The 17,299-nt window shown below is 44.3% G+C and overlaps 5 protein-coding genes across 5 annotated transcripts; 3 read left to right on the top strand and 2 right to left on the bottom strand.

Moving 5' to 3' along the window:
- Positions 1-10: 10 nt before the first annotated feature.
- Positions 11-1,505, bottom strand: HO173_004005 (uncharacterized protein; the record flags this gene model as incomplete). Its single annotated transcript, XM_037305929.1, has 4 exons — positions 11-74; positions 139-1,121; positions 1,185-1,333; positions 1,391-1,505. The coding sequence occupies 4 exons, from the start codon at positions 1,503-1,505 to the stop codon at positions 11-13; spliced, it is 1,311 nt and encodes a 436-aa protein (XP_037167122.1).
- Positions 1,506-9,053: 7,548 nt separating this feature from the next.
- HO173_004004 (uncharacterized protein) lies at positions 9,054-9,221 on the top strand (the record flags this gene model as incomplete). Its single annotated transcript, XM_037305928.1, has 1 exon — positions 9,054-9,221. One exon carries the CDS (start codon positions 9,054-9,056, stop codon positions 9,219-9,221), a length of 168 nt encoding a protein of 55 aa, XP_037167121.1.
- A 71-nt stretch (positions 9,222-9,292) lies between these two features.
- On the top strand, positions 9,293-10,693 carry HO173_004003 (uncharacterized protein; the record flags this gene model as incomplete). The annotated part of the gene is made up of 2 exons (XM_037305927.1): positions 9,293-10,172; positions 10,329-10,693. The coding sequence occupies 2 exons, from the start codon at positions 9,293-9,295 to the stop codon at positions 10,691-10,693; spliced, it is 1,245 nt and encodes a 414-aa protein (XP_037167120.1).
- A 604-nt stretch (positions 10,694-11,297) lies between these two features.
- HO173_004002 (uncharacterized protein) lies at positions 11,298-12,570 on the top strand (the record flags this gene model as incomplete). Its single annotated transcript, XM_037305926.1, has 4 exons — positions 11,298-11,464; positions 11,513-12,000; positions 12,053-12,486; positions 12,535-12,570. 4 exons carry the CDS (start codon positions 11,298-11,300, stop codon positions 12,568-12,570), a joined length of 1,125 nt encoding a protein of 374 aa, XP_037167119.1.
- Positions 12,571-13,078: 508 nt separating this feature from the next.
- Positions 13,079-16,962, bottom strand: HO173_004001 (uncharacterized protein; the record flags this gene model as incomplete). The annotated part of the gene is made up of 4 exons (XM_037305925.1): positions 13,079-13,540; positions 13,914-14,582; positions 14,643-16,226; positions 16,288-16,962. The coding sequence occupies 4 exons, from the start codon at positions 16,960-16,962 to the stop codon at positions 13,079-13,081; spliced, it is 3,390 nt and encodes a 1,129-aa protein (XP_037167118.1).
- Between the last annotated feature and the right edge of the window lie 337 nt (positions 16,963-17,299).

Below are 17,299 nucleotides of genomic sequence, written 5' to 3'. Positions count from 1 at the left end.
CTGCTAGTTGTTATTGGAGAGGCTCAGAGCTGGAAGAGAGTCTGTTAAGGTGGAGGTAGACGTCTGTGCCGTATCTATAGCACCAGGCCAAGTCAGTAATCATACCTTGGTTGAAGTGCGATTTTCCGAAGTACTGACCCTTCCATACTGATGAGTTTCAGATCACCGCCAAAATACCTCGCGTACAATCTACTGATGGGCAAACCGTACCCAAATCCAGCCATGGGCGCCTTGAAATCACTTTTGTTGAAGTCGGGATCCAAATTTGGCGTAGTCTCCACAGTTGTGTACATGTACGTCCAGACCAGCGGTATGGAAGATCTCGGGATACCACCTCCCTCATCCGAAACCTTGATCGTTATATCCTCCTTACCCTCTGCAATGATGACTTTGGTCACAGGAAATTCCTGCTTGTCTTGCCCATGCGTCTCGACGACTGCACGCAACGAATTCTTGAGAGTCTCAAACAACATATGTGACAGATGTCCTGGCACGTACATAAAGTGGAGATCTGCTTTGCAAACCAACTGAACCTTGGGTGCATCGAAAAGGCCGTAATGATCTTCGCACACGAATCGAGCATTGTCGATAGCTTCTTGGGCAAGTTCCCGCACGTTCGTCTTGGTACATATTATACCCACGTAGTTCGGTTCTATTGCTTGTTTTTGGTCTGTAAGGGCGATATGCTGACCTATCAGCATTCGAATACCTATTCGAGACATGTAGAATCGATCCAGGAAAGACTGGATATTGTTATCAATCTGCATCCGTTGCCGTTTCCGTTTGTATTCGAGTATGCCCTGTGCAACGGTGGTCACTACACTGTCATGCCGCCTCTTGATTCCTTCCAAGGTCCTGGAGAAGCGCTTGTTGTAGTCATTGAGTTCCGGCGGCCAGTCTCCCTCATCATCTGTAGACGCATAGTACCTCCTAGAAGAACCTTTGCCCCCACCATTGGAATTACCATTCGTCTGTTGCGACCTGTACTGGCCCTGTTTGACACTAGGGTTGTGTGTAGTCTGGCTCAATATCTTTGAATCTCGCCCGTTTTGCTTCATTGGCCGTAGCAGTCGCTCTCGAACATCCGACGGTAGGTTGGGCCTTGGGAGTGTAGTGATGTCCTGGCGATGAGTCAGTCAACAAGGTCTCGTGGTGGTACTCGGACCACCCTGAGATTATCTTACTTCGAATGACTGCGAATACCAATCCTGGACTTTTTGGATCGAGGGTATATCATTCAGTCCATCAGGCAGATCTCCAAGTTCTTGGACTCGATGTGCTAAGCGTATGGGAAGCTCTTCAGAGAGGAATTGGGAGGCGCGGAAGAGGGTGCCTACATTATTATGCAGTCAGCAGAAGATGTGGCCGTTACTCCCCAGTGTACTCGTACCTGTGGATGGTCTTTCACCAAACTGCACCATCTGCCTCAAGCTCACTCCAGTGGCCGGGAAACCAGAGTAGTGTTTGATGGTATCCATCAACCTCTCGGACTTCTTCCATGACATGCTAATTGTTCAGGCCTTTCGGCCTGTGTTCCGTTATGGAGACCAATGGCTTCCGAGTCTCCGCGCTGCTCCACTGAAAGATTTGGGCCAAACGAAGAGGTCACCAGATGCTCTGTGGTGCCTGCAAGAGAAGGGCGATGCTTGGGTCAATTATCCAAGTTCTGTGCACGACATGTACTTGCGAGCGGGCTTATTGAGCAAGAAGCTGATCAATTGAAGATTCCAGAGGTATCAATGGAAGTTGGAGGTGTTTGTTATATCTTTTTATTGCCTGAGTCATTGTCATTGTCATTCGTTCGAGATGAACAAGCTCCGAAGTTCGCCCGGCGGGAGTTTCCCCACATTTCGCCTAAGATTAACCCTGTCACCCGAGGGACCCCTGTAGGCTGTGCACTTCTATTCTCCGCTGAGCCGTGAAAAACTTTGACTGAGTCTTATGCCGGCTTTGAGAAGAAGCTACAGGTACCTATTATTAACAGACCCAGACCATATGGAGAAGCAAGGATTGGGCAAGAGGGGGAGAAGAGTCGTCGCCTTTTCTCCTTTTGCTTACCAATCAATTCCAGGGTTACGCATTGTTGAAGAATTTGCCAACTCAACAGCTGTTGTCGAATGATGAATTGGAAATCAACTCCACGGTTGACTTATCATTGATAATGCAAGAGGAATTCGGATGAGAAATGTATCCTCTACCATGACATGCCAACCATAGGGTTCCCAGATTCATCAAAGTAGGATTATTGAATATTAACATAGACGAGTTCTACTTGCCTTTTCATTTTTGAGAATCTATATCAATAGCCTACTCTTTATTATTAAGTGAATACCTTCGCTATATAACGTTAAAATATTATAAATCGTTAATAAATCGCTTTTTTCGTTTCTTTATCTTCTAAGCTATTAAGAATTAAGATTAAATATTAGATATTATATTTATTAGTATATATAATATATATATTTTTATCTTCTTTTAATATATCTTAAATATCTTTATAGTTATCGCGACTAGTCTTATCTTATATACGACGATTTATAATAGAAGATATTTACTTTTTTTTTTTTTTTTTTTTTTTTTTTTTTTTTTTATCTATTAATAATTTTTTTTATTGAGGGTATAGTATTCTCTATCTACTCCCCTTTTTCTTATTTTATATTAATTAAGAGGAGACGTAGGGCCAGAAACTCGCCTAATATCTCTACTTCGCCTCCGTTCTTACTATTATCTACTCTATAAGATTTCGAGATATTAAGAGTATATCGATATTAATTAATCTCTTTATAGCTAGTTAGATAATTACTTAGTCTAAGACTATTAGATTTATCTATCTTTATAGACATTAATTTAATATTATTCGATAATTAAAAAATAAGAATTTAAGATAAGCTTACTTATAATAATAATTATTTTCTTATCGATATCTTTAAAATTATCTACGTTATAGCGAGACTTAAAGGGGAAGTTAGTTAATATATATCTATTAGACGACGATATCGCTCGTACTCTATAGTCGATAATCTTTTAAATTATTTAAGCAACGTGTATAAGATACTCTTATTCGTTCTTAGAGAAATCTATTAATATACTTACGATAAAATAAGCTAAGAAAGTTAATTATTTCTTAAATTCTACGATAATTTTATTAAGTATATCGAATGTAATTTTAGAAATAATAGTCTTAACGATCTTAGAAATAATAGTCTAATAAACGATATACGAAAGAAATCGGAACTTCGTTTATGTGACTTAATTGATCTATTAATAAGAGATTAAATTATATCTAAATTAAAGAAATATATTATAAGAATATAGCTTTAATATTAATAATCTATTAAGGAGTTTATCGAGAAGAAGGCTAAAAGATTCGCGGAGTAATATGTAAAAGTAAAGGTCGAGACTAATATAAAGAAGGAATACTTAATTATAACTCGTCTTATTTTTAATATATAGAGTTTAAGTCTTACTAAGATAGAGAATCTTATAAATAAGAATTAGGCTTATATATAAAAGCATAGTAAATATTATAAGCCCGATATAGATTTCGACGAAGTATACGAGCTTAGTTGCTAGGGCTTTCTATAAGCGACTCGATAATACTTCGAATATCGTATTTTTAAACGAATTAAAACTATTCGATATTAGAATAACCTTCTTTTTTTATATTAAGAAATCGATTTTCTAGATCTATATTACTTATTAATAGTTTTATATTAAATCTATTAAGCGAGCTTCCCTTATTATTATATACGTAAAGATCTTTCGAAGTTATAGTACGCTATCTATAGACCTTACTATCGCCGTCGATAGCCTCTATCGATATCGACTATGTGATATCTTATAGAGAAACTTACTTGATATTGAATTAGAGTTTTTAGCGCCTATAACTCGATTCGATTTAATTCGATTCGAGAGCCCTCGATTAGTTACATTATATTATTTTATTAAAATTCTTTACGCTAAAATATCGACTTAAGAGTTATTATAGATTATTAAGATAATTATAATTATTACTTATCTATTCTTTTACCGATTTTCTTTAAATTAGACTCTCTATACTCGCTATACCTCTAGCTAGCGACGAGGCTAATATAAGAATTTATATAAAGCTTAATACTACTACTATCGTCGCTAAGAACGAGTATTATATTAAAAGTCTCGAATACTAAAAGTTCTTTATTTTTATAGATTTTCAGCGAGTATAATATATATGTATGCGATGAAATTATTTAGTTCTTTCGAAGGCCTATAATAGATAGGCTGGACGGGAGAAGGATTTAGAGAATCTTACTGATACGTAGATAAGATGTGGCTATATCTTCTGGATCTTAACCCTCTCTAGTTAAGGACTATACGAACTATGAATGTTTGAAGATATAAGGTAAGTAATGGGCCTGCATCTCCGGTCTATCAGCCATAGGGGCCATGGCTATTTGAGAGAGGGGGTAGTGTTATGAGCGTACCCTTGACACATCACTCAGCCCTATGGCTAGCGGGCCTTGGCGGAGACATCCCCTACTATATCATGTCTCCTTCTCATCTACATAGTTCGATAGCCTTATTATTCTAGTTCTATCTCATCTATACTAGTATCGCATCTATACTAGTCCTGATATTATTAAGTATCAACATAGACGAGTTCTACTTATCTTTTTATTTGTGAGAATCTATATTAATATTCTACTCTTTATTATTAAGTAAATATATTCGCTATATAACGTTAAATCGCTATATAACGTTAAAATATTATAACCCGTCGATAAATCGCTTTTTTTATTTCTTTATCTTCTAAGCTATTAAGAATTAACAAGTAAAGGCCTATGAATTAAATTCATGAAGTTGGATTTTTTCAAGTCAAATCGAATTTTAGCCCTAGCCCTAAGTCAAATCGAACTCTGATCGCTTGCTGTGCGTTTTTGACCTACTTCCACCACTATAAAATTGATTTAATCTATGTGGTATACAGGCACATATGTACGGAGAGAGGCGCGCTAAGGCCTAATTAGGAAGGTGTATCGAGTGTGGAGGATGGATCCGTAATGATTGCCCACAAAAAACAGAGAAAGGCCATATTCTTATGGCAAGAAGTATTAAAATACCGGAAAGAAATGGAGATAACATGCCAATTAGTGGTGTGAATCCCACATTATCTCCTGCCGCAGTGAAATCTTTCGAATAATGAAATAGCTGTCAGAGCAAGATATCGGACGGTTTCAATTCGTTCAAATATGTATCGTTTGATGTTCCTTCTGCAGAGGTCTAATTGGCTATAATCGTCGCAGTAGATCCTCCTCTTATAACGTTATTGTAGTAATATACTATATTAATGCAGTAGAGATAATAGGCCAAGTTGCAGTGGTGTTCTCCGCTTGCTGAGTGATGATTTGATGTGGAACCGTGGAGAGTATATGACGTGGGATCTTGGAGAGCTGAGCCGTGTTCTTGACGATGGTGGCCTTGTTGCCGCTTGGTTTCTCCGCAGTGTTCTCCGCAGTGTTCTCCGCATTTGCCTGTTGTAGTTCCTCCTCTTACTCCTTCTCTTGTAGAGTATCAGACTGAGTGGCTAGCTGAGTGGCTGACTGAGTGGATGACTGAGTGACTGGTTGACGATCTGACTGAGTGGATTGCTAAGCTGATAGGGTAGGTAGTGTTGACTGAGCGGCTGGTCGAGTATCGCTGGCTTGGGAGGAGTATGTAGGGGAGGACGATGGCTGTGAATCCGTTCGGGCTCTTTTTGAGGGTCTTTTAACGCGTTTATGAGTAGTAGTAGGTAGCTGTTGGGCTCGCTTGCGGCCTCGATTGCTAGTAGTAGCGGATTCGTCGAGGGGTGACTTGGGGGCGTCAGTAAGGGGTTTAAAAGACGGGCGGAAGGGATATGTGCCTTAGATATTTAGTAATATTTGGGCGAGGGGTATCGAGGGCGAATATATTCATAATTGGTGGATTGGTAGAATTATAGAAGAAACATGATTAAAATAGGGTGATAAAGAATGGATAGGGGAGGAAGACGCGTTTTGAGAGGTAGCATCGCTGGGTTGGAAGGCACTACCGCTGGCTTGGGAGGAATCTGTAGGGGAGGACGTATCCGTTCGGGCTCTTTTTTGAAGGGTCTTTTAACGCGTTTATGAGCAGTAGTAGGTAGCTGTTGAGCTCGCTTGCGGCCTCGATTACTAGCAGTAGCGGATTCGTCGAGGGTGGCCTGGGGGCGTCAGTAAGGGGTTTAAAAGACGAACGGAAGGAATACGTGTCTGAAGCGTTTAGTAATGTTTCCGCGAGGGATATCGAGAACGATTATGTTCATATTGGTAAATTGGTAGAATGGTGGAAGAAGAATGGTTACACAAATAGGTGGAAGGATTATTATCCGATCCCGGACGCGTCTGGTGTGACTACCATGATATTTAAATATCTATTTAATCCACCAATAGTAGGTTAAACTTCGAAATTTTTACATCGTTAGAAAGCGTAAACTAAGCTCTATAATTTACGAAATTATGAAGTAACAGCATCCGTAGGGAGCTGGTTATTTCAGAGTGTAAAACTTCTATATATAAATTTTTAATAAGGGAGCTCGGGAGGGCTAGCGGGCTAATTTAGCCGATCTAACTAAAGAGCGTAGTAATCCTAAATTTATAATTAACTATATATACAAATTTAAGATTTTTAAGCTTAGCTCTATCTTATTCTATTATATATACTAATTCTATTATATATACTAATATTAGATATTAGATATTAGTATATATAAAAGAATAAGATAGAGCTAAGCTTGAAAATCTTAAATTTGTATGTGCAGCCAATTATAAGTTTAGGGTCTATATTTTTATCTTCTTTTAATATATCTTAAATATCTTTATAGTTACTTATTATAAAAACTTTACTTATCTATAATAATAGTAGCTTAATTATTATCTCTAAGCGAATTACTTTTATATAGTTTTTAAAAAGAGAATTTTAAGAATAATTATATAAAAAAAAAGTTTAAATCTATAAATTAAATTTATAGAAACTAATAGATAAGTTTTTAATAAGCGATATCTAAGTTTCTTATCTTTAAAATATTATAAGACTAAATTATAATATTCTTAAAATATTAAAATAAATAAATTATACTCTATACTTTAAAAAATAACTTAAAAGATTTTAATAAAAAATAAGAAAGTTATTTTAAATGTAAATAATATCTATTTTTTTTTAAAATAAGACTATTTAATAGAGCGATCTTTAATAAGCGATCTTTAATAAGCGATCTTTAATAAGCGATCTTTAATAAGCGATCTTTAATAAGCGATCTTTAATTTCTTTATCTTTAAATAATTATAAGATTAAAATTTTAAATCGTTAAAAAGCGTAAATAGCGCTTTATAATTTAAAAAAAATTAAAAGATTCTAATAGAAATAAAAGAAGTTATTTTAAAATTAAATAAGATATATCTAGTTTTTTTAATAAGAACGCTCGAGAGGGCTAGCGGGCTGACTCAGACAGTTTAATAAAAAAGCGTAGCGGACTCGAATTTATAATTGACTGCATATACAAATTCAAGGTTTTTTAGCTCAGCCCTACCTTATTCTTTCATATATACTGATTTAGTGGAAAGTAGGTATTTTGATGTTACGTCGTATTTATCGGGTTGTAAAATTGCGCATTTCCTACGGAGGTTGCCACCGAAAGTCCTGAACATTAGGGTTAGGGCTTCAAAACCCTTGGTATTCTTAGCAAATATCTTAAATATCTTAAATATTAATACTTTATATAGTAGCGATATTAATATTATATATATAGAGTATATGTATATAAAGTACATAGTAGCGATATTACTGTATATATACGAGGTATATAGTTGTGATATTACTGTGTGCACAGTAGCGATAGTAGCGTATATCTAGATATATTATCGAAGTTATTCGTTTACGAGGCGATAACGAGTATTAAAAGGGTCGTAAAGAAGGGGATAAGTGACTCTATAATCTAGCTAACCAGCAAATCAGTATATATATAATTATATGAAACATCGTATGTAGATTATGAAGCTATTCAAGAAATTTGCTAAAATGCTAGAAATACCAAGAATGCCAAGGGTTTTAGCGTATGTTCAGGACTTTCGGTGGCAACCTCCGTAGTATTGTGCGTTTCCTCGTGAAACTACAGAGGTCTGCGCCGAAAGTCCTGCACCCGCCAAGACTCTTGCGCTCAGACTTCGGATAACGCCCCACCTAAAGGGCTACCTGGACAATGCGTCTGGAGTTCTTCGGAATCGCACCTAGCCCTAGCTAGGTTTCTGGGGGTTTTATCCCCTTTTAAGCCAAAAGAAGTACCCAAAGCCCCATCCATGCGCTGTGAAAATATATTTCTAGGCTTCCCCTCTATAGGGCCGCTTTCCGAAAGTAGGGTTAGGGCTGCACTAGTGCGTGTGCAGGACTTTCGGTGCAGACCTGGTGGACCTCTGTAAGTAGGGCAAGCTCGGGGTGTAGGGAGCGTCTGAGGACTGAGGCAAAGGTGGTTGCATAAAAGCTAAAGTAAGGCTTAGCAGGGATCGGGCGCTTGAGGATGCTGCACCTCGCAATAAATATAGGCCTAGATATAATATGTTTCGACGAGAAAAATGGAGCAATAGATTGTGTGCATGCTTGCCAAGAGCAGCCGGAGCAAACATGTAGATCCGATCGTGTCCGTTATCTTCGCCCTACATACACAGCCTCGACACAATCTTTAGATCTACAATCCTCTTGTTGACCCGGCTTTCCAGCACTATAGGCGGTGGCATCCCCGCCTTAAAGCTTTCAGGTTGGTCCATGATTCCTTAACGATGAGTTGCAAGTATATAATAGGTAGATCCTTCAGGAATGCTATGGACAAGCCTGGCCGTGTTCCTATTTTCCACCTAAACGGGCAACATGACCCAGTCCTTACTAGCGTCCAATCCCGACAGGTCTTTTTCGTGCATGCTATCATGCATTTGAAGTGTTCCTTGTCCTTGGCTGTTCAGCATCTAGATTGAAATACTACGCCCTTCTCCCTTTGACCCTTCCCGTGCCTACCTTATCCGAGAGCCATGCTCAGCCAACGCCTCGCGGTCCTGCCACGGCGATCCTCGCATAAGCATGTCAGATCAACGGTGCGTAGACGAGATGGCCCAAATCATATGGGGTCTGCCACTTATGTGGACACCGCCTACGCAAATATTGTCCATGCAACGTCCAACGTGCCACACCACAACTGATCTCCAATCCCTCTGCTCTTTCTTCAATGCCTGTTCGGTCTTTTTGCGAGTAATCTTTGTCTTTGCTCCAAATGTATCCACGCACCATTGGAATGTATACAGGATTTGATAGAATGAACACTGTGTTTATGACGAAGGCTCAGCGTCACAAGAAGATGATCAAGCCCTTATTGGTCGTTGCTCTTTGCGCGATACTGGCTCTATTCTTAGGTCTTCAACGTGATCGTCTCTTTCCCTCCTCGTCCTTACAATCATCATCCTCAAATTCGAGTCCTTCTACGAGCTCCAAGCTCGCCCATGTCCTCTCCCAAAACAGCATACAAGCAATACATAACAATACCCTTGGCTTCGGCGACGTCTACTTTATACACATGCCCGACCGAACCGACAAACTCGATTCCCTTCGCCTTCTCACCTCTATCACCAACATCTCATACACTATAATCCCAGGTGTAGACGGCAAAGGAATTCCCCACGTCGCTTGGCCAGGCTTTTATAAAGAAGGAGAGAGAGCCACAAGCATAACCGGCTGCTGGCGCGCTCATATAAATGCTGCTGCCTCGATCCTCGACAACAATCTCTCGTCCGCCTTGATTCTCGAAGACGACGCCGATTGGGACGTCTCTTTGAAAAACCAACTTACTCAATTCGCCCTCGGGACCCGACATATCCTCGACGCGCCCACCTCCTCGGAGCCTTTGTCCCCTTATGGCGATGGTTGGGATATGCTTTGGCTCGGCCACTGCGCGCAAAACAAGCCCACAAAACCCTTTTCGCGCTTCATCATCGCCAACGACACCACCGTACGTCCGGCCGGTCACCGCTGGCATCTGTGGAACCCTGAACCAACTCTAACCTACGACCTCCCCCACAACCGCACCACCCGCGTGGTGTACCGCTCCGCCGGCGGCATGTGTTCCTACGCTTACGCGCTCTCTTACACCGGCGCCCGTAAGTACATCTTCGGAGCTGATCCTTCCCAAACGGTAGTAAAACTGAGCCGTGAGAAATGTTTCGGGAATAATGGGATTTTTCTACTCCTGAGACCTGTCTTGGAGCTCCAGTTTGTGCCTCGAATACGCAATGCTGACTCCGAAATCTGCGTAGAAAAGCTGCTCTACTACCTCTCCTACTCCCACTTCAACGATCCCGTCGACGTCGGCCACTCCAGACTCTGCAAGCGCGGGAGCAAGGGTGAAATTGATTTTTCGTGCGTGGTCCCTTACCCAGGACTGGTATACACCGCCTCCGTGCAGAACGACATCGAGTACCATCCGGACAAGCCGAGAAAAGACAGGGTCAAGAAAAAAGGAGCGCCCGGGGCGCGGAACCTGGTTTTTGGTGTGAGGGCGAATATGAAGAATATAATTGAGGGAAAGGAGGCCGAGGGGCGGGGGGGTGAGGAGGAGAAGATAAGGGAGGAGATGGGTGAGATGGGGATGTGGTTCGACGAGGGGAAGACCGAATTGTGACGTGAGAAAAGTCTAGAGGGGAACCTAAATCATCAGTAACATTAGAGGTTTGAATTTCCTGGGCGCTTCGAGGCATCTCTAATATCGCTACATTATAGAATCTATCGAGATGAGTAGTAAGGATGATCTGTTCTATTGAAGCCTGCTGCAGAATATAACCCTATTCGCCAAGCACCTATACCGTATAGCTAGCCTGCATAAGGCTGCACCTTCCGACCCAACTCCACGGTAGACTTGTCTTTGATAATGCAAGAGGAAAAGTCAAATGACAAGTGTGTCCTCTACCTTGAAATGCCAACCACAGGGTTCTCAGATTCATCAAAGTAGGATTATAGAGTATTGACACAGACGAATTCTACTATTTTTTGTGTTACTTTTGTAATTGATTGGGATCCGTACGACGGCCTGTGTTGTCAAGTGAATGCATCCGCTGCGTGGCGCCAAGATACCATGAGCCGCCGGCGAGTCGCCCTTTCTGTTTCTTCGCCTCCCAATCCCATCAAGAACGGGAGCTAGATACTAGATACCACGTTTGTGGATAAGCATGGCGTATCCATTTCCATCCTCTCCCAGTGCACCTCAGACACCCTTACAGGTGCCAACCATGAAAACTCCACCCATTCGCAGTAACAGCAACCCGGTCGCTGCCTCCAAGCGGACTGCTTTCACTGTGATCCTTGCCATTGCTCTGTTCTTGTGGATGATCAGTCCATTCTCTGCCTCTCCAAGACAACTAGATAGGGTTCCGTTCTCGCAGAACTCGGTGGAAGAGTAGGTCGTAAAGCCTTTCTTCCAGTACAGTCTTGCTGACAAGCCTAGCCACTTCTCACACTTTGAAGGACATGGAGATTGTGGCATCAGATCAACGCAGCTCTACGTACCTCCAGTGGCACTCGACGATGATGCCCCGAAGCATACGCTTTACTGCAACAACCGGGCAACACTTCTGGAAGCCATGAGCGGAGGCGGTCGACACGGATTCGAGAAGCCTTATTTTCCCGCAGGCTGCCACTACCGCTGGTACTCGACTGCAGAAATCTGCATGATCCTGGAACGCTTTGATGCCATTGTCTTTATTGGCGACGACTCCCTCAAGCATATCTACGCCGCCTTCAACATGCTGCTCAGAGAGGACATGGCTATGGGTAGTCTCAAGCAGTGGGAGCTCAACGAAAGCCAGCGTGATGCTTGCAGGTGCGACAATCAGCTCACCAAGTCAGAGTGCTGGAGCCACATGATCATGGAGAGTCGGAGCGTAAGAGAGAAGGAAGATGGAGTTGGTCACAGAAACCCTTTCTACTGCGATCGTAGGTCTACCGTCAAATTAGGGCTCCCCGAAGCCAGTGTTGACTTGCGTAGGCACGCCACATGTATTTCTTCCCGTCACAGACTCCCCAGCGCCCGAGGAGCTGCATGCCAGCTTTACCTCGCTCATCAGCGGAGACCCAGATGCTTACAAGCCGATTCCAGTCATCCATTCTCTGTCATTGGCAACATCGCTTTCCTGGTCTAAAGCAGTTGATTCGATGGATGAGTGGGTGACTCTAGCAGATGCTTCTGGTCGAAACATCCCTATCCTATGGGTAGGCCCGAATGCGGCGGGCCATCTCAAGCCTCCTGGCCAGATCCTCACTCAAGGCAACAATGCTCTTTGGCACTACACCCTGGAGACAATGAGAGAAGCCAAGGCGAGGCAGCTTGACGCGCTTGGGATGTACAATCTCACACTCCAAGCGAATAGCTGGGATGGGAGTAATTATGGACAGAAAGTCGGACTTGTGCAGGCAATGATGGTAAGACGTCTTCGGGTACAAGGCAGCTCAATTGTTAACGTCATTCAGGTTATCAATTGGCTGTCCAGAGTGGAATCGACCTGATAGAAACGTGGGAGCCCGGACTTTACCATGAGAGTTGAACTGCACAGTGATCTGCAGGCAGGTATCAGATTCCAGGCCCAAAGGCGCTTCCAGGAGTTTGCCCGATATAGCGGCCTAACTTTGTTGCCACTGAATAAACGCAAGTCAAGCTAAGAAAATGCCATTGGAAGCAAAACGTTTCAGATTGCTTCCACCAAGCTGTTTTCGCACGTCTCGTTGATATCCATGATCTTTCTTTGTGCATCACCGGAATTGCCAAATCACGCTTTGCACAGCGATCTTGTATAGCTGCAGAAGAAAGCTTGCTTGCAAGAATACCTTCCTTCCGAATTCGGTATGGGAACTTTAAAGCATACAAACAATAAACAATGAAGTTTTCCCCTGAAATGCAGTCTCACTCACACGAAACAAAGAACAATGCTAGAATACCGACAGCGAAAGTAAAGGAACGCCCTTCCGTATCTTACACGCAGCCTTTCCCTCCTCCGCTCCCACCTCCACGGCGCCCCTACCCCATCGCGATTCTCATCTCAACGTCATGGGCCTCCTCCCCGTCCCCTTCATCACTCGCCCTATCGTCAGCATCGGCGGCCGGACTGTTCGCAAAGTCATCCAAGTCCAACTGCCGATGCACCGTCGCTTTCACATCGCCGGCGTCCTTCGGCGGATCAATACTGCCAAAGTGATGGCCGGGCGTCGGGGAATGATGCAACAAGGGCGCTCCAAATGTCAAAGGAGAGTCATCTTCGAATTCGTCGGCGTTGGCTTCGGCGTCGGAGAAGGGCTTTTCGAGCTCGTGGCTGTCGGAGTCGTTGGCTTCGGAATCGGCTTTCTGCTGGCTGTGGAGGGCGAGGCGGGCGGCTAGTTGGCGGCGGGCACGTGATGGTGGGAGATTGAGGGGCGGCGGGGTTGGTGGTGGGTCTGTTGGCGGTGTGGGGGTTATGTTGAGGGTTGGGTGGTTGGGGAGATACTACATGCGGTGTTGTCAGCATGGCTGTTTGCGGGCAAGATCGTAGCGGATGTGAAGGAAGGTATTCGGGTGTATGTCATTTGTGAGGTGAAAAAGGGGCAGATAGAGCGACTTTGTGCGGAGATGGTGGATGTCGTGTTCTGAAGAGTGTGACGTGAACGAGGGAGTGGCAAGAGCACAACAAGAGAGGTGAAGCATGGCATGTTTGCAAGGTTGTCTGGTTGCGTAGATTGGTCAAGCGTTCAAGCTTACTCTCCAATGCCGCTTGCCATACCAGTGCGTGTGCACCACAACACCCTCAAGATGCAGTTGCAAATATCTGGGCATGATCTCGATCGCTCATGTCGATGTCCTCAAAGGAAAGGTCACCCACCGAATCTTGACCAGCACCGGCATCACCCTCATCAATCTCCTCCATTTCCTCATCCTCCTCGTCGCTTGAGCTACCGAAGCCGCTTAGTAGCGAACCGCTGCTGAGACCACCGAAGCCACCGTTGGAAGTTCCGCTACCATTGCTGGCAAGGTCCATCGAGTCGAGGCCTGGGTTGCCGTTGAGCCCAGCGTTCGCGAGGGCAGATGATGCTCCTTGGCCGAAGCCGTGGGCTGCATTGACAGCGTTGAGGACTGCTTGTCGTGGGCCGAGAGACATGTCTGGTCTGACACCACCTAAGATGGCGTTGTCTCGTTCTCGCGTCTCTGATAGCGTGTTTTCGACATACTCGGTCCACTGCTGACTTGTCACTTTCTCGAGTACGACCTGCGACAATAGCTCTGGCGGATGCCTGTCGCTGAACTTGACCACTTCCTCAGCGACCAGCGTGAGATGGCCCATATACCCTAAGCGCATATTACTCTTCGCCTGTGCTTCGTCACTCTGTGCCTGGCCTTCAACTATCCGCTCGGTGACTCGTCCGGTTTGGAAAAGATCAATAGCAAGAGTGCGGTTGTATCCTCTATCCATGGGGCCGTTAAATACTTGCTGTACAACATCATATACTACATTGTGAAGAAAATTGTTCCAGGGGAATCGAAAGAAAAAGTCCTGCACAGGAGAAGAGATTAGTAAGTTGCCAGGGAGACATTAACCACCGGCACAACATACCAGGATCGTAGGTACAACATGGTGTTCAACAAACATCATCTTCAGAAAGTCACCGACCATCGGCTGACCGTCAACATCATAATCGAATTGCGATGCGAAGCTCTGGTCATTACCACTCACGAGCACGGAGCGGCTAGTGTCTCCATCTTCGCCATGAGTAGTATCAATAGTCTGCTGGCTGTCGCCGCCACCAACCTCCTCATATCCTTGTCTTGGAGTGTCTGATGGCTGATCTACTCGACTTGCAAACAGAGGCGGTGGCTTGTCCTCTGGGTGTGGTGAAATGCCCCGAGGACTCTCGGAATCTGGTGTCATGGGATCTAGGTGCCGTTCTCGGTGTGGTAGAGGAGGCGGGTCAGCGCTAGTATTTTGAGAAGGTGGCTCCGGCGTTGTTGGCGCCTCTGTATGTTGGATCTTAGGTGTTTCGGTTGTTTCTTGGTCTGCCATTGTTGTGTCCTCGTTGACTGCGAGCTCATTGACTCCTGATGCTAGGCCAGAGGTAGGAGACTCGGGTTGAGGCTCAGACTTGCTCGGAGACTTGGGCTCCAAAGGCTCCGGGACTTCAGCTTCTGGCATCTCTGCCTCTTCCTCATCGACAGCCTCCAACCTCGGAGAAGTCAAAGGCTCATCGACAAAATCCTCGTCAAGATCCAATCTGGGCTTGCCAGGCTTGAGTAAGTTTGGCATTTGCGTATGTTCTGACTCTGTGTCAAAGGGTGATCGCTCGTCCTTCTCGTCAAAGTCATCCTTGATGTCTTCGGCATCTACTAGGTCCGCAGAATTTCCAACGTCCTCGTATCCATCGTCTTCTGCACTGTTTTGCACCTGGAGCTTATGGTTCTCCTCCGGCTCTGTGCTTAAACCCAAAGGTGACACTCCGTTGGCGAAGTTAGTGGAATCTTCCGAGAACTCTGTAACAGCTGATGTGGGAATTCTCGGAGCCAAAGCGCCTTCAGCTTTCATTCGCTCTCTTTCCTCGTCTCTTTGCCGTACGAAAGCTTCGCTGCCTCGCTCATTCAGTAGACCCATGTTACTGCAGTGGAGAAGTTCCGCCATTAGCTCGCAAGTTTTGAAGCGATCGAATCCTAGGGGTTCGATCTTGTTGCCAAAGGCTACGCCCAGCTCTTTCCTTTTGATGGTTATTTGGCTATTACCGTCGGCAACGGCATGGGTTGGACTCAGCAGTAACCCCATGAAGTCGGGGACACGTTTGGCAAAACATCGTAGTAGAGTCCCCAGGTAGATAGGATCATTACTTGAAGGGACCGAGTCTGGACCAGCTCCAACATCGGGATCATAGTCCGAGTTGTTCTTCCTGATGACTTCGATGATCATCCCAACGCCAACCGTCAGCGGGTTGCCGCCTCTGAGCATGTTGGAAAGCAGGTTTTCAATACACGGCTGCGATACAAGTTGTCTGGTCAGGTTGTTGGGACCTATGCAGGACTGCTCGTTTTGTGATGCGTTGGCTGAAATGGTGACGATAGCTTTGATAAAGTCTCCTGCAGATGTCTGCGTCCCCGGGGCGTTGTCTTTCTCCAAGAATGCAAGTAAGCGTGGCATGAGGTCTTGACTTTGTAACCACTGTATTTCCTGTCAGCCTGCGAACAACAGAATAGCCCTTTCTCTTAGTGTAACAACATACGTCGACGACTCCTGCACCGCCTTCACTCTTTTCCATGCTAATAATTTTCAACAACAGGTCCATTATGGCGGCACAGTCGATATGTTTGAGCATAATTGGTATGATGCCTTCAAACGACTGAAGGAAATGCATCATCTCCTCTGTCTTCTTATCCAGCAGCGTTTCGTTGATCTTTGTAAAGTATGCTGCCTCGGTTGAATCCAACGGTGACTCTCTCTTCAAAAAGCCCCAGAATACCCGCAACAATTGCTGATTCTCCATCAAAGACTCGAGTATCGACCAAGTTTCCGACGAGAGAACCTCGCACGATGTGTACGCTTTCTGTGTCCTAGCCTTGTCTGCTTTATCCCAGTCCTCAAACTCTTCTTGCCGCTTTGATTTCTCCTTTTTGACTCTTCGAAAAGGGCTCAAGGATTTCTCGCGCATGGTCTCCTCTTCGCTGTCCTCGCCTTGCCCATCATCTTCCGGTCTCGGAGCTTGTGGTGCAACCACCAGCTCCAGGAGTCTCCGCAGGACATTGTCATCTCGCAAGAATTCGATCAGCTTCGAATTTGACTGCTTCAGCTCTTGTATCAGGTCTGATTCCTCCAAGACTTCTTCAAGTGTGACATCGGGTTTTTCGAGGATAGTATTGAGGGTCGAGACGTTGGCGTAGCCCCCGAACCGCCAAAACATTGTGGTTTATGTTTTGGCGGAAGTGAAGGATAGGGATGATATGAAGTGAATGGAATCGACTATGTTACAGAGGAGGAGTCGTGACTGATCATGCGAGAAGCTCCCAAGTTTGACAGGTTGTCCTCCGCACGAGCTGTCGTTGAATTGAAGCTTGCCCGCATTCATCTACGTACTTCATCGGCATCTGGATCCCGAGTGGTCCACGGTGATCGACGAACGTTGTATGTCAGAGTACGCCAGATTGGGAGATGGCCTGTCGTCCGTCGGCTGGGTTCGGCGACCTTGTGGGGGATTGGTTTGATCGCAACGAATCGGGTGAAAGGACAGAGTCTTGAAC

The sequence above is a fragment of the Letharia columbiana genome (assembly GCF_014066305.1).
Source record: "Letharia columbiana isolate WasteWater2 chromosome Unknown Sc0000010_s0, whole genome shotgun sequence".
Taxonomy (NCBI): domain Eukaryota; kingdom Fungi; phylum Ascomycota; class Lecanoromycetes; order Lecanorales; family Parmeliaceae; genus Letharia; species Letharia columbiana.
This window is presented reverse-complemented; position numbering and strand designations above follow the sequence as displayed.